The following is a 16,071-nucleotide window of genomic DNA, read 5'->3' as shown; positions in this document are numbered from 1 at the left end:
CTTCTAAGCTATAAAATCATTTATAAATTAAAAAAAAAAAAAAAAAAAACAGGAAAGCTACCTACCCTCATCATTGTAAGAAAAGTGCAGGTTAAGGAGCACAGAAGTATTTTGTATTTCATATGTCTACCTGGTGCATGCTATTATTATTTTTGCCTATAAAAAGGTATTTCACATATATAAATTAAAAATCCACAAATTTAAAACTGCCACTTGAAAATGTGTGCCGTTAACTTCTTAAAACAATGGTTGTGCAGTTGTCATTTGTTGTTTTTACCTACTGAGGACCCACTGCCCCTTTCTTCTGGTTTAATTTCCTTGACTTTTGTTAGGGAAGCTCTACCTCCCATCATTCTCGATCTAAGTGGCCTGAGTAGGGTTTATCCCAACCCAGCTCCTGGGATGGAACTATGAGCCAGGTTGAAGCCAATCATCTCCATATTCAAATCTCCTTTGGCTACAGCAAAAGGTTGAGAGATAGGCACATAACCCAAGTTGCTCCAGATAATACTCATTCTGGGGCCTCTTCTAGAGTAACTGAATAGAAAGGGCCTCTTTCCTTGGGAAAGTGTTGAGAAATAAGATACAGATATGCAAACATCTTGTTACCATGAAGGGAAAGACTGCCTAGGAATAAAGCCACCACAGAGAAGTTCGGAGATAAGAAAAAGATGTCTATAGCGTTCTTAGAGTTCCTGGAAGTAGCTGTGCTGAAGCCATCAATTTTTTTTTTTTTTGAGACAGAGCCTTATTCTGTTCCACAGGCTGGAGTGCAGTGGCACGATCGTGGCTCAAGGCAGCCTCAACCTCGCAGGGTCAAGCGATCCTCCCACCTCAGCCTCCCAAGTAGCTGGCACGACAAGTGCGCACAACCATGTCCAGCTATTTTTTTTTATTTTTATTTTTTGTAGAGACGAGTTCTCACTATGTCGTACAAGCTGGTCTTGAACTCCTGGGCTCAAGCAATCATCCCACCTCGGCATCCCAGAGTACTGGGATTAAAGGCGTGAGCCTCTGCACCCAGACTAACTTTTTAAATTTAAGCCAGTTTGAACTGGGTTCACTATCACTTCTGACTGAAAGAGGGCTGATCTATATAAGTTAATATAAATGCCTTTTGAATTGTGGAAAAGATGGATTACATCAACAAAGAATTTACTTTGCATATGGTATACTGCTTAGTGGGTCAAAAGTTAATTACTTACCAAAGTTTCTTTGACCTAAAGCATCTTAACCTTATTTGAAACGAAAATTATTACTGGACAAAGATTAGCTTACCAAATCTGTAATAACTGGTTGAATGTGGACTTTGTTACAGCGTGCTGTCTCTAGGGTACAAGCTGCTGCCTCAGGGTTGATATCAGTGCACCTATAAACAGAAACGGAAGAAAACTATATCCTATGTCCATAAGGCAAATCTGTTACTAAGTAATTTCAAGGAATGTTCCATTAATTCTACACAGAACGGATTTAGAAAAAAAAATTAGAATGTATTCAATAATGGCAAAGAAAAAGAGAACGAGGATTTGTTCTATTGATGAAAAAGACTGTTATATTGATACAATGTCCAAGAGTAGAAGAATACACATACATGCACATACATCTGAAGGAATTTATGAAATTATACATCCAATGAAGGAGTACTATGCAGCCACCAAAAATGAAATTTAAAAGGAATTTTTGATAGGAAAATGTTTATGAGATAAAATTAAATTAAAAACAAGGAAATGAAAAAAAAAAACAGAAGTAAACACAGCTGGACCATGTATGGTAAAATTTATAGGTGATTTTAATTTTCTTCTTTATACTTTTCTACATTTTCCAATCTTCTATAAATTTAAGCAACTTTAAATTTCTTATGATATAAAATTATTTACCTAAGAAATCAAATTTAGAGATGATCTAAAATTATGCTGCTTCTACAATTACATAGTATGAGGGAGCAGTTTGAACATGAATAATTTTTAGGGAAGCACAGCTTGTAATCTGAGTTTTTGCTATGCTTAAATACTATAAGATATATACTGTCTATTTAAAAATTATTTCATTAGAGTTATCATAGTTAACCTGTCAGTGGAAGATCTAGATGAATATGATATACTTACATGTACAAAGCCTGAGGGCCTATCGTAGAGGCTAGGAATGCAGACACTACACCAGACCCTGACCCTACTTCCAGGCATATTTCCACTCTAAAAAAAATATATATATATTAGTATAGTAGAATCAAAATACTCTTCACAGAAAACTCTCATGCTAATTTCTAGCATATATATTTCTCTAGTATCATCACTCACCTGCAAATATATGAAAATAGAAATTTGTAATTTCTGACAACTACTTTGTACTTAATATTGCATAACTCAAAATTACTAATATTTTGGGTACGTAATATATTTTAAGTCCATAAAAGTTATATATTACCAAACATGGCTTTCAGTTAATTTCAACAAACAGTTACATTAAAAAGTATGGAAAAATGTTAATCTAGGGTTGGAAATATTACTGTGAAAGACATCATTCCTTCGCACCAGGAGCTCCTAGCTTAGTATTTCCTAAAATAAGGTTTGTATTATTACAAAATTTATTTTTGAAAAAAGTTCCTCTATCATTTTTAATACCTAACATTCATAGAGCCATCAGTATATCCTAGAGAATTAAAAGGTCCCCGAATAATAGAGCAGGACAAAAATTATTTTTCTGGACAGCTATATGCTAATTGGGAAAATAGTATCTGATCTTCAAATGTTAACCATTTTAGAATGCTGTTAACTATAAAATCTTCATTCTACTGTACTTTATCTTTCCATTAAATTTATTTTCTTGCCTATAATCTTGGAAGTTGTTTCTTTTTGAGAGACAGGCTCTTGCTCTGTCACCTAGGCTACAGTGCAGTGGTGCCACCATAGCTCACTGCAGCCTTTAACTCCTGGGCTTGCTCAAGTGATCCTCCCGCCTCAGCCTTCCAAGTAGTTAGGACTACAGGCATGAACCACAGTGCCAGCCCTCTATAATGTTATACGTGCATCAAAAGCATAAATCATCCCCATTACAAAGATCAGCTTGATGGCATTTAGGGAAATTTTTAGCACTGAACTCCCAAAACAACTACCCAGTGACAAGCTCCAGAGGTTTTAAACTTTTGGAACCAGTCTACACATCTGACAAGTCTTTATTAGGTGGTAGTAAGGTCTGAGAATCTCACCAGGTGGCTTCTCTTTGAAAATAACTATCATGGTCTCATAAATAATTAGAATTCCAAACTAGAAATAACCCAAGACTTTATAACAAAATCAGCTCCTTTTACAGCATACTTTGCAGTGCAATTTGTGCTTGTAAATCTTTCTGGGCTATCTTGAGAAGAAAAGACAAGTTATAAAACAGTACTGTTCCACTGTATATTCCAGTAAATCCAAAAGTTCCATCATCTACAATGAAAGACTAGTTTAATAAGAGCTGGGACATTTTATACGTGGAAAAATATGACCAAGTTTAAGAGGGATAAATAAACACAATATAGATCTTTGAAACCTGAAAGCTGTTTGTTCCATCCTGAGAAAACCCAGTTCATCTTATCTTCAAAGAAATCTAACAACCCAAATTCCTTACATTTAAAAATCACAATGTCAGTATTCATTCTTTCTGCTATTAATTTAAAATCGATGGCGATCACTTCAACAAATCCATTTAAATAAAGTGCTAGGGTAGACTATTGTCTGCTAGCTGCATGTAACTTTTTTTTGGTAACAATTAAATGAAAAATTCAGTTCCTCAGTAGCACTAGCCACATTTCAAGTGCTCTGTAGCCACATGTTAGTCAAAAACAACTCAGAATGCCCACTATCAGGTTCTAGTTCACAGAATAAAATTTAAATGTTCCAAAGAAGAAAGCAAATGTCAATAGTCACGGATTATGCTGTTCAGTGGGTTGAAAAATATTTCCCCACTCCAGTAACACAACTTTCTTTCATGTTTGTTAAGGTTGCTTTCTATGTGCTGAGTAAATCAAATAATACCACGCAATTTTAATATGTAATACTTTAAAAATTAACATTAATAAGCAATGTTTCCGGAATATTTTGTTTCCAAACGTGTTATACTATCGCTTCTCTCAGGGACATGTGTTCTTCAGATTAACAGGTGACAGGAAAAGATACGCCTTTGCATAGTAAGCAGTCAGGGAGCTCATGAGACAGAGCAGCCCCCTGGCAAAGGAGATGCGTCCCCGGCACACTCATTACTTGTATCTACAGGAAAATTCTCAATTACGGCGTCCTGGCTGTCAATCATCTGCAAGTGGACCCCGCCTCCTCCGGCTCAGGGCGGTGGTAGTCACCGTTCCGGCCCTCGTCCACCGCACTTCTTCAGAACGCCGCAACCCTTTCCCGTCAGAGCCCCTCCCCTCCTCGCACCCCGCCAACTCGGCAGCCGCTGCCTCGAGCGCGTCCAGAAGCAGAAACGTGTCCTCCGCGGGCTCGTACACGTCGCTGAAGGCGCCGCGGCCCACGTGCCCGTGGAACGGCGTAGGGAAGCTCTGCCCTGCCATAGTCGTTCACTGCGTTCCATGCGCGTGTGCATGCGCAGGGCGCGCGCATGCGCATGCCCTCAAGCGCAGGCCTTGGAGTGGGGCTGGAGTTCCGGGCGACCGTGTGTTGTTGGGTCTTAATTCTAAGTTTATCTGTGGCTCTCCTTGAAATTGCTAAGTAGACAGTTGTATAATCCGTGACTATTGACATTTGCTTTCTTCTTGGGAACATTTAAATTTTATTCTGTGAACTAGAACCTGCTAGTGGGCATTCTGAGTTGTTTTTGACTAAGGTGAATGTTCTTTCTTCTTTCTAATGATATTTGGAAATTCTGTTTTATTCCTAGTTTGCAAGGATTTGAAAAAATACATAATAAATTTTACTATTTTTTTGTCAGCTGAACTTTAAGCTTTACGCTATAAAGATGAAGACTTTTCTCGTTTTTGTACTGTACTTTATAAATTGCCTTCCTGGTGAATCATGAATGCACTCTTTTTATAAACCTTAAGCAAGATGATGCGGTTTAATACACTGCTGAATTGGGGAGGCTAATAATCTGGCTCCGTTTTTTTACCAAGATTACGCTACCCTCATTATATGAGTTAGGACACTGTTTCTGGAACATTAGGTAGAAAGCCTTAAAACTGGCTGGGCTTGGTGCCTTTTTGAGTGAACGGATCTTGATGTTTTGGAACATCTATAAGTTATTAGACTATTTATTTGCATTCTTTTTGAGTCGATTTCTGAAATTTGTTTCGCAATGAAACATTTTTACAGCTCGTTTTTTAAATTTGAGAAATAAAAATACAGAAAAGTATTTGAGTCACAAATTTTATTTTATTTTATTTCTACTTATGTATTTATTTTTTTGGAGACAGAGTCTCGCTGTATCCCCCAGGCTGGAGTGCAGTGGCGCGAGCTAGGCTCACTGCAACCTCTGCCTCCCAGGTTCAAGCGGTTCTCCTGCCTCAGCCTCCGGAGTAGCTGGGATTACAGGCGCCTGTAGCCACAGCTGCCTAATTTTTGTATTTTTAGTAGAGACAGGTTTTCCCCATGTTGGCCAGGCTGGTCTCAAACTGCTGATTTCAGCAGGTGATCCACCCGCCTTGGGCTCCCAAAGTGCTGAGATTACAGGTGTGAGCCTTTAACACACCCGGCTGGGTTACAAATTTCAAAACCCCAAGTTTTAAACCCAGAAATGACAGTATTTTCTCATGTTTCCTTAAAATATTTTTTAAATACAAGAACTAAAATATTACAAATAAGATGGATGTTCTTTCTCTACTTGCCTTCAGTTTAATTGTGTAACATTCTCTCCAGGGCCCCTGTGGATTTAGTGTATGTTCATCTAATCCATGTAAAAACATGGATCTTGCATTTATACGTTTATAAACATTCATATCTTTATAAGCAACATATGGTGTATTTGTTTTAAAATTTACATAACTGGTACTAGGTTGGACATATTTTTCAAATTTCTTTTTCAGTCAACGTTATATGAGATTTATGTTTTGATATATGGTTAGGTTACTCCTCTTAACTGCCATATAGAATTTTATTATGTAAAAATATGAAATATATATATATATATATATATATATGTAAAGAGAGAAAGAGTTGTACTTGATCTCCTGGGTTCGAGCGAACCTCCTGCCTCAGCCTCCTGAGTAGCTGGAACTGGAACCATAGGTGCACGCCACCACTCCCAGATTATTTTATTTTATTTTATTTTATTTTGTTTTTGAGATGGAGTCTTGCTCTGTCACCGAGGCTGGAATGCACTGGCGCGATCTCAGCTGACTGCAACCTCTGCCTCCGGATTCAAGCTATTCTCGTGCCTCTGCCTCCCTAGTAATTCTCGGCTAATTTTTAATTTTTTTTTTTTGCAGAGATGAGGGTCTCACCGCGTTTCCCAAGCTGGTCTCAAACTCCTGGGCTCAAGCAATCCTCCAGCCTCAGCCTCCCAAAATGCTAGGATTACAGGCATGAGCCACTGTGCCTAGACTAAAATATCTTTTATCTGGGTTGGATAAATGTCTACTGGTAAAGATTTTCTTTTCAAGTTTTCACTATTATGAACAACATGGTGATTAACTGTCTTTTTTTTTTTTTTTTTTTTTTTTTTTTTAGGTGGAGTCTTGCTCTGTTGCCCAGGCTGGAGTGCAGTGGCGTGATCTCAGCTCACTGCAACCTCCGCCTTCCAGATTCAAGCGATTCTCCTGCCTTAGCCTCCCGAGTAACTGGGATTACAGGCACGCACTACCACACCCTGCTAATTTTTGTATTTTTAGTAGAGACAGGATTTCACCATGTTGGTCATGCTGGTCTCAAACTCCTGACCTCAAGTGATCTGCCAGCCTTGTCCTCCCAGACTGCTAGGATTACAGGCATGAGCCACTGTGCTGGGCCATGATTAACTTTCTTTATATATAGTTTCTCCTGATGTTGTACAAGAGTTTCCTGAGTGTCAACCTAGAAGTGGATGAGCTGAGTTTTAGTATATGCAGATTGCACACTGGTATTTATAACAGCTTTGTTCATAATTGCCAAAATTTAGAAGCAATCAAGATGTCTTTCTCTAGGTGAATGGGTAAATAAACTGTGGTACATCCAGAAAACAGAATATTATTCAAAACTAAAATGAACTATCAAGCCATGAAGAGACATGGGGAAAACTTAAATGCATATTGCTAAGTTAAAGAAGCCACTCTTAAAAGGCTATATACTGTATGATTCTAACTATATGACATTCTGGAAAACACAAAACTATAGAGGCAGTAAAAAGAACAATACTCACCAGGGGTTAAGGAGGATTGAAAGATAAGTAGATGGAACATAGAGGATTTTTTAGAACAATGAAACTATTGTTTAGGATACTATAATGGTGGATACATGTAATTATACATTTGTCCAAAGTCATAGAATATACAACATCAAGAATGAACTCTAATGTAAGCTATGGATTTGGGGTCATAAACATGTATAAATGTAGGTTTGTTGATTGTAACAAATGTACCACTCTCTTGTATGAGGCTGATAGTTCGGGAGGCTACGTATGTGTGTCAGGGTGCAGGGTATAGATGGGAATACCCTCTAGTTTGTACTCAATTTTGCTGTGAACCTAAAACTTCTCTAAAAGATAAATTTTATTGTGAAAAACACTATGATACACTAAAACTTCTTTTGTCCTTATTTGGTAATACTTAGAAATATAATTTTATTAAGATTATATTTAAAAGTAGAGTCAAAAGATATGCATGTTTTAGTGAAATATCTTCTATTGTTATTACTATCATCATAGTTATTATTATTTGACTTAGAAATCCTCAGTAGACATTATGAAATTAGAGATCAGTAATGTTCATGTTGAAAAAGACATATACTTGATAAAATTGCTTCTTATTCTTTTGGCGTTACTGTGGTTAAGAGTCTTGTGCTGTAATGATCTCAGTTAAAAATAGTAAAAAAAATCTCTTCAATATTGTGGTGGACTCTGCACAATTCATGCAACAAGAAGCTTGGTTACCTGCCCATATAGCTTTGTTTGTATCAGCCAGTTGAAATGTCAAGACGGTTCCTTATCCACTGAATAATTTCACAATCTTCCTCTTAATTTGGTTGCTTAGGACACATTCTATCCTGGAAACAAAATCTAGGCTTCATAATACATTCGGAAATAATAGATTCATGTTTTTTTCCAGCTGGTACTGGTGGAGTTTACGCATTTACTCCTGCACCATAGGAACAGCTGCTTAAAAAGCTGAAGTGTGTATTTGATTCCATTACGTTGGCACAATAGAAAGTCACGTAAAAGAGGGAGACTCTCTCAGCTTCTCCATATTTGGAAAATTAATTCTTTTAAGTGCTTTAAAAAAAATCTCTACAGGTGGTCAGATTCTATGAACTTAGGACCAGAAATGACCTCATCACCTTCAGCTGGTCTAAAGTTGTCTTTGGCTGCTGCACACTTCACAAAATCTTGTTAATTATGATTGTTTTTTCCTCGTTATAAGTCCTTCTGGATACATTTTTATAAAGCATTTATTTTTATCACTTACATAACTACATAAAATATTTTCATTGGTGTCAAAATGTCATGTTATTGCCAAATAGATTCCATTTCAATTTCTAGAAATTATTGGAAAGTTAATACCCACATTTTAATGGCACCCTTGCTGTAGTATTAAATCATGCTTTCCTGAAATTCACAAGAATCGTAATTACACTGCGTTTATCCAGAATAAAGCACTAGAACAGTTACTTTTTGGCCGTCTTGCCCATTAATTTCTATGCTTGCACTTTCTCTTTAGACAATGAATGAAATTTAGTGTCTTTCTAGAATTGAATTTTCATGAAAGTGTCATATACATACTCATCATCTACTTCTCTTTTCAGCACAGTGATACTGTAGTTCAAGAATTGGTAAGTGAATTTTTTCCCTGGCTTATAAAACTTTTTTATATTTATTTGTTTCTATTTATTTCTATTAAACTATTTATTTCTATTTCAAGAAAAGTAAAAATATTTTAAAAAGTAAAATTAGGCAAGAAAGTCATCTTGCTAGCTAGGCATTTGGTTTCTCCTTAGAGGTGTTATTTAAGAAAACTCAGTCCCCAAGACATCATTTCAAGAATATAACTGTTAGCTGCAAAGCTACAGTTTTGGGTAGAAAATTCCCTTTGCTCGGCCGGGCGCGGTGGCTCAAGCCTGTAATCCCAGCACTTTGGGAGGCCGAGGCGGGTGGATCACGAGGTCAGGAGATCGAGACCATCCTGGCTAACACGGTGAAACCCCGTCTCTACTAAAAAATACAAAAAAATTAGCCGGGCGTGTTGGTGGGCGCCTGTGGTCCCAGCTACTCGGGAGGCTGAGGCAGGAGAATGGCGTGAATCCAGGAGGTGGAGGTTGCGGTGAGCCGAGATCGCGCCACCGCACTCCAGCCTGGGGGACAGAGAAAGACTCCGTCTCAAAAAAAAAAAAAAAAAAAAAAAGAAAATTCCCTTTGCGGGTTGCACACTGAACCCATATTTAGAGAACCTGAGAAATAAGCTTTCAGCAGTAATCACATTTACTCTTCTCCCCCACAGCCTGGGGCATCTGGAAGAAGCCACCAGGAAAGCTGGAGGATGACTAAAGGGCTGAGTTTGATCCAGTTTGCCAGATTAGGTCCATCACCCTGAGGCCCTTTTTTGCCTAGGTCCTGCATATTCCATGCTATGGACTGAATTACGTCCTTGTAAAATTCGTATTTTGAAGCCTTAACCCCCAATGTCATGGTAATTGGAGATGGGGCCTTTGGGAGATAAATTAAGTTTAGATGAGGTCATGAGGCCATGGCCTCATGATAGGATTAGTACTCTTAAAAGAAGTGGCATCAGAGAGCTTCCTGTGTCTCTGCCACTGTGAGGACACAGTGAGAAGGCAGCCATCTACAAGCCAGAAAGAGGGATCTAGCTCCAACCATGCTGGTGCATGAAGACTTCCAGCCTCCATTACTGTGGAAATAAATGTCTGTTGTTAAGCCACTCAGTCTATGGTATTTTGTTATTGCAGCATGAGCTGAGGAATAGAAATGGTCCCCAACCTAACAATGGTTCCACTTATGCTTTTTTGACTTTATGATGGTGCAAAAGTGAAAAGCATTCAGTAGAAACTGTAATTGGAGTACCCATACAGTCATCCTGGTTTTTACTTTCAGTATAGTATTCAAAAAATTACATGAGATATTCCACACTTTATGCAATAGGCTTTGTTTTTAGGTGATGTTGCCCATCTGTAGGCTAATGTAAGGATTCTGCGCATGTTTCAAGAAGGTTAGGCTAAGCTACGATATTCTGTAGATTCGGTGTATTAAATGCATTTTAAACAAGATATTTTCAATTTATGATTAGTTTCTTGTGACATAACCCCATCACAAGTCAAGGTGTATCTGTCCATCCCCCAAGGACAAGAGACTTGGAGCCTGAGCACACAGGGATGGCACAAACTCAGATGTTGGTCCAGACAGTTTAGGAACACATGTTTTAAAATTGGAATTGTTGCCTCAATTTTGTCTTTCAGTGTGTAAATAGAACCTCCAAATAAGATTAAATTGAAGAGAAAGCATTAAAGGGCAGTATTCCAGTGGAATCAATGAATAGTTTGGAAGTAAAATTACCTGTTTGCTTGCACTGATTTGCTAAGGAAGGAAAATTTTAATAGTAGTCGTTATTCTTAAGAAAGTTAAATTTGTAGTTTAAGTTATGGTATATTTTGTACTGGGCAGTGTGCCTTCCTCATAATATTCTTATTAAATATTTGTTGATTTAAGATGTTTTTTACTTCGCATGTATTTAGCAGAGTAAATTCTTACAAAAGAATTTTATCACATCCGTGTGACAAAGTATACTCCATGCTAAATGTGGTACTAATTACTTGAGTGTGAAGGTGAAGATTTTTCCTGGCAAATTCGGAACAGCAGCTTAAAAAATAGGTAATACACAGCTGAAGAATCTTTCTTTCCAGATTCAACTCATATACCTACCATCTTGACTTTCCCTAAGCATATATATTTAAATTCTAGAAACCACCACATTCACTTATTAAACACAAATGCCAAGCATGCATGAAATATTTATTACATTACATTTTTATTTTTATGAAATACTGATTGAAGCAAAGAGTAACCCAGGACAGGGGTCCCAAACCCCTGGACCATGGACTGGTATTAGTCTGTGGCCTGTTCCTAACTAGGCTGCACAGCAGGAGGTGAGTGGCAGGTAAATGAGCGTTACTGCCTGATCTCCACCTCCTGTGAGATCAGCGGCGGCATTAGATTCTCATAAGAGCACAAACCCTATGGTGAACTGCGCAGGCGAGGGATGTAGGTGGTGTGCTTCTTATGAGATTCTAATTAATGCCTGATAATTTGAGGTGGAACAGTTTTGTCCTGAAACTATCCCCTCTGCCTCCTGGCCATGGACAACTTGTCTTTCACGAAACTGGCCCTTGGTGCTTAAAAGGCTGGGGGCCACTGATCTAGGGCATAGCTAGTTTTTGCCATAGCTATGTCATAACTAGATGTGTTGTGATAAAATCTCACCTGTAGATCTGAGTTGAGCATATCAGCCTATTTCATTGTGGTAGACAATTCTGTCTGCTGTGGTCCTCCAAAGATATTCACATCCTAATCCCCAGAACCTGTGAATATGATACTTTACATGGCAAAAGGGAGTTTGCACACATGATTAATTAAGGATCTTGATGTGGGGAGATTGTCCTGGATTAACCAGGTGGGTTCAATGTCATCAGAAGGCTCCTCCTATGAGGGAGCAACAGAGTCAGAAATAAGATAGGAGATATGATGTTTGAACAGAGGAGAGAGAAAGAGAGAGAGATTTGAAGATGATATGCTGCTGGTTTTGTTTTGAAGATGGACGAAGGGGCCCCGAGCCAAGGAATGCAGGCCACCTCTAGAAGCTGGAAAAGGCAAGGAAATGAATTCCCCCAAGAGCCTCCAGAAGGAACACAACCATGCCAACCTGTTTTAGACTTCTGATCTCCTGAACTGTAAGATAATAAATATGTGTTGTTTTAAGCCAATAAATTTGTGATAATTTGTTATAGTAGCAATAGGAGAAGAATACAGCAAATCAACACTGATTTTATTTTCTTAACATGGTGCAACTAATACCAACTTAAAAGCAGTTTAAACTTTACCCACTAGTTGTCAAATTCTGTAAAGAGGCAAACCTAAGTGAGTATAAGAGACTAATTTAACCTTCTGACATCTATGGGCACACTGAAGAGTGGAAGAACTGGTAGTGTTCACGCAGTGTTTGTCCAACCCTTTAACCCAGCACCCTCTAGACCTGCACTGTCCACCCCACCTGGAGCTACTGTGCCCTGGAAATGTATTTAGAATGTAATGAGATGTGCAGGAAGTCTAAGATACACTATGGATTTTGTAAAGAAGAGTGCAAAATACCTTGATAATTTTTGTTTTGTTTTGTTTTTGAGACAATCTTGTTCTGTCGTCCAAGCTGGAGTGCAGTGACACAATGTCAGCTCACTGCAACCTCCTCCTCCTGGGTTTAAGCAATTCTCCTGCCTCAGTCTCCCGAAAGTAGCTGGGACTACAGGCGTGCGCCACCATGCCTGGCTAATTTTTGTGTTTTTAGTAGAGACGGGGTTTCATTATGTTGCCCAGGCTGAAACAAACTCCTGACCTCAAGTGATCCACCTGCCTCAGCCTCCCAAAGTGCTGGAATTACAGGTGTGAGCCACTGAGCCTGGCAATAATTTTAAAATATTGATCACATGTTGAAATGATACTAGTTTAGATATATTGGGTAAAATAAAATATATTACTAATTTTAATTTTAACTTGTTTTAACTTTATGAATGCTGTTACAGGAAAACAAATTACATATATAAGTCATATTTTATTTCTATAGGACAGTGTTGCTCTAAACAGATGAATTATATGTGATGATGTAATTAATATAATGTAGGTTACTAATGTCAATTGATAATTATTGATTAATGATTAGACTGCTGCAGTTGAGTTAATGGACTTATTTATATATATATTTATGCAGTTTAAAACTAGCATCTCCATTTTTTGTAGTCATATTTTGCTAGAGTCTGACCTCTACAAATCTCAAATTAAATTGTGGTGAATTAAGTCAGACTTTGAAAAAAATATCTGGAGGAATGCCTAAGGAATAGTGAGAAATCCTATTGGCAGCTCAAAGGTGGCATTTTTGGATGGCGGGAGGTAGGGTTTTCTGTGGTGGGTGAAAGTGACCTTTGTGGATGTTCTGTTGCTTTTTTTTTAAAGGAAGGAAAAGTAGTCTATACCTATGAAGACATTGTTACTATAAAAACCTTAATTTAGGTAATTTTTTTTTGGTAAAATGAAAAACATATTTTTTCCTTTTAGTGTTGGAATACTTACAGGGAAGACACAGAATTAAAAAGAGGAGGCAACTTGCTTGGATAAAAATCACCCAACTGAAGCCATTAGGAAAGACCTAAACCTTGTGGCTTTATTAACACATGTGTGTCTGGTTAGGAATAGCCTATGCTACCAATAGAATGATTAGGTTAGAGCTTCCTAGACCATTGGCAAACATTTTTTTTTGGGTGTGGGGAACAAGTTTATTTTGATTTTTCTGAAAATATCAGGAACTACGAAAAACAAGATTGATATTTGGCTGTACCAAAAGCAAAGTACAAGTAAAAATAACATTTGAAAACCATGTTTAACCTTAGAGAAACATGTTTTAAAATACAAAGTTTGACATTCTTTTCTCTATAGATTTAAACAAGTTTTCTAAACCACAAGACTGCAGGTTTTTTTTTTTAAACTGACATAATTTTTTTAGAAGAAAAAACTAAAGGGGAATAAAAAGCACTTACCTCCTACCCTGGAATCTCATTATTTATAAAATAACATACTCAAATGTCAGTGAAAATAAACAGTTGATAAACCTGAAAACAAGTCTTTTAATGAGTTCAGGTTACAAACGAACACAGGATTTTGTAGCTGGGAAAGAACAGCTTGTATAACAACCAAGCCTTACCAAATACAAATAGATATAAAAGGCAATTAAAAGCAAATTACAAAATCAAAATATTTCTGTACAGTGGCAGCTTTCACAAAGTAAAAACAACTTCGTTCCACAGAGTTGTATGTTCTGTAGGCATACGGTCAATTTTTTTCCGAGTCCTTTTGTCTTGCACTATCAAAATAATCTTTGTCTTGAAGCACGTCTGCTGAAGAAGGCACCAAAATTCTATCCTCCCTATTCCCCTAAATAATATTAATAAACCTCTTATCAATCCTTTCAAGGTAACGTCAACGCCATTAAGAATTAATATTCTAAGGCCGGGCGCGGTGGCTCACACTTATAATCCCAGCACTTTGGGAGGCCGAGGCGGGCGGATCACGAGGTCAGGAGGTCGAGACCACAGTGAAACCCCGTCTCTACTAAAAAAATACAAAAAATTAGCCGGGCGTGGTGGCGGGCGCCTGTAATCCCAGCTACTCGGAGAGGCTGAGGCAGGAGAATGGCGTGAACCCGGGAGGCGGAGCTTGCAGTGAGCCGAGACTGCGCCACTGCGGAGACCCCTCACAAAAAAAAAAAAAATTTAATTCTAATATGTAAACTATAGAAGAAGGTCCTTTTTTTGCCCTCTCAAACACAGAACCACTAGCTAGGAGGATAGAAATATGTTCCCATGTTCACTAGCCATTAAATAAACATAGCCACTTGTTCAGGAAGCCTAACATTTTTACTACTTCCTAACTTTTTAAAACTGAAGGATAAGCCCATTTCCACAAGCTAACTTTACAGCTCCTTAATATTCTTAATCTGGACAGTTTACTTTGCAGACTTTGTTGGTGTCTGCCTTTTTCAATTATTTTACCCAAAAATAGGCCTTGAAAAAACTTTCAAATTCAGGAAAGCCCTGCAGGGAACCCTCATGGTGTGTGAGTGTGAGCACTAAGTTGAAGAATACTCTTATTTCACAGAAATGTAGGACTGTCAGACTAGGGCTGAGTTCATTCTCTTCCTTCAGAGACAAAATTTCAAGCTGAGCAGATTTGGAGAAAGGGTTCCCCATACAGTCATATACTAGTGCCGGGAAAAGGAGAGAAAATACTACTTAATTGTGTTTTGTGGTTCCTCCAGGTGGGTTATAGCAAGATTTGAGAGTTGTACTCTTCATTTTCAAGTCCAGGTGGCTGCAGAAACATTTCAATAATTCCCCTGGCAAGGTAGCAAATCAGTTGCCTTTTCGATCTAAGACTCTTGTCACTTTAAGAAAAAAAAAATTTCGCTTGTAATCCCAGCACTTTGGGAGGCCGAGGCGGGCGGATCACGAGGTCAGGAGATCGAGACCACGGTGAAACCCTGTCTCTACTAAAAATACAAAAAATTAGCCGGGCGTGGTGGCAGGCGCCTGTAGTCCCAGCTACTCGGAGAGGCTGAGGCAGGAGAATGGCGTGAACCCGGGAGGCGGAGCTTGCAGTGAGCCGAGATTGCGCCACTGCACTCCAGCCTGGGCGACAGAGCGAGACTCCGTCTCAAAAAAAAAAAAAAAAGAAAAAGAAAAAAAATTTTCCCCAGAACCTTTCAGAGACTTGTTCATTTGTTCATGTGATGAAAATCGTCTGCTAAATAGGCCAGTTTCTGTAGCCATTTTTCATTTCCAAAGCACTTAGCAAAAGCTGGCTGTTTTCTTGTAAGTACTGTGGCAATTCACCTTTCAACTCAAATGTCCTGTAGAGAACTCTTCCTCTGATAAGCCACTGGATGTCTGTATGGTGCAGGAGGTTTATGTGCTGTTTGTCCAGGTTTTTGTTTTGGGTGTTTTTATTTTTTTAACATTTTTGCATAAATGGGTCTTTGATACAGGTAACCAGTTTTGTAGCATTATTCAGAACGTCATTGTGTCTTCAAGTTTTTGATATGAGAATCTCTGTGAAGAAAGCAGTGTGCTATAGTGTCAACATCAGGATTTCTTTCCTTTTTTTTTTTTTTTTTTTTTTTTTTTT

At 38.1% G+C, this 16,071-nt stretch overlaps 1 protein-coding gene and 1 long non-coding RNA gene across 4 annotated transcripts in view; one reads left to right on the top strand and one right to left on the bottom strand.

Annotated features, from left to right (window-relative positions):
- The window catches only part of N6AMT1 (N-6 adenine-specific DNA methyltransferase 1), a 78,511-nt gene extending 73,943 nt beyond the window's left edge, over window positions 1-4,568 (bottom strand). For 2 of the 3 annotated variants that reach the window (XM_032174821.2, XM_058427815.1), the window contains exons 1-3: window positions 4,413-4,568; window positions 2,106-2,192; window positions 1,279-1,369 (exon numbers count right to left, since the gene is read on the bottom strand). In XM_032174821.2, coding sequence (XP_032030712.1) covers window positions 1,279-1,369; window positions 2,106-2,192; window positions 4,413-4,546 — 312 coding nt within the window. In that variant the 5' untranslated portion in view covers window positions 4,547-4,568. The remainder of the gene's footprint in view (window positions 1-1,278; window positions 1,370-2,105; window positions 2,193-4,412) is intronic. The other variant, XR_009209788.1, reaches the window with a different exon arrangement.
- A 67-nt stretch (window positions 4,569-4,635) lies between these two features.
- LOC131381232 (uncharacterized) lies at window positions 4,636-12,180 on the top strand. The gene is made up of 3 exons (XR_009209840.1): window positions 4,636-4,818; window positions 8,922-8,948; window positions 11,938-12,180. It is a non-coding gene; the product is annotated as an uncharacterized LOC131381232 (long non-coding RNA).
- The last annotated feature ends 3,891 nt before the right edge of the window (window positions 12,181-16,071 follow it).

This window comes from Hylobates moloch, unplaced genomic scaffold (genome assembly GCF_009828535.3).
Source record: "Hylobates moloch isolate HMO894 unplaced genomic scaffold, HMol_V3 SCAFFOLD_14, whole genome shotgun sequence".
Classification (NCBI taxonomy): Eukaryota; Metazoa; Chordata; class Mammalia; order Primates; family Hylobatidae; genus Hylobates; species Hylobates moloch.
This window is presented reverse-complemented; position numbering and strand designations above follow the sequence as displayed.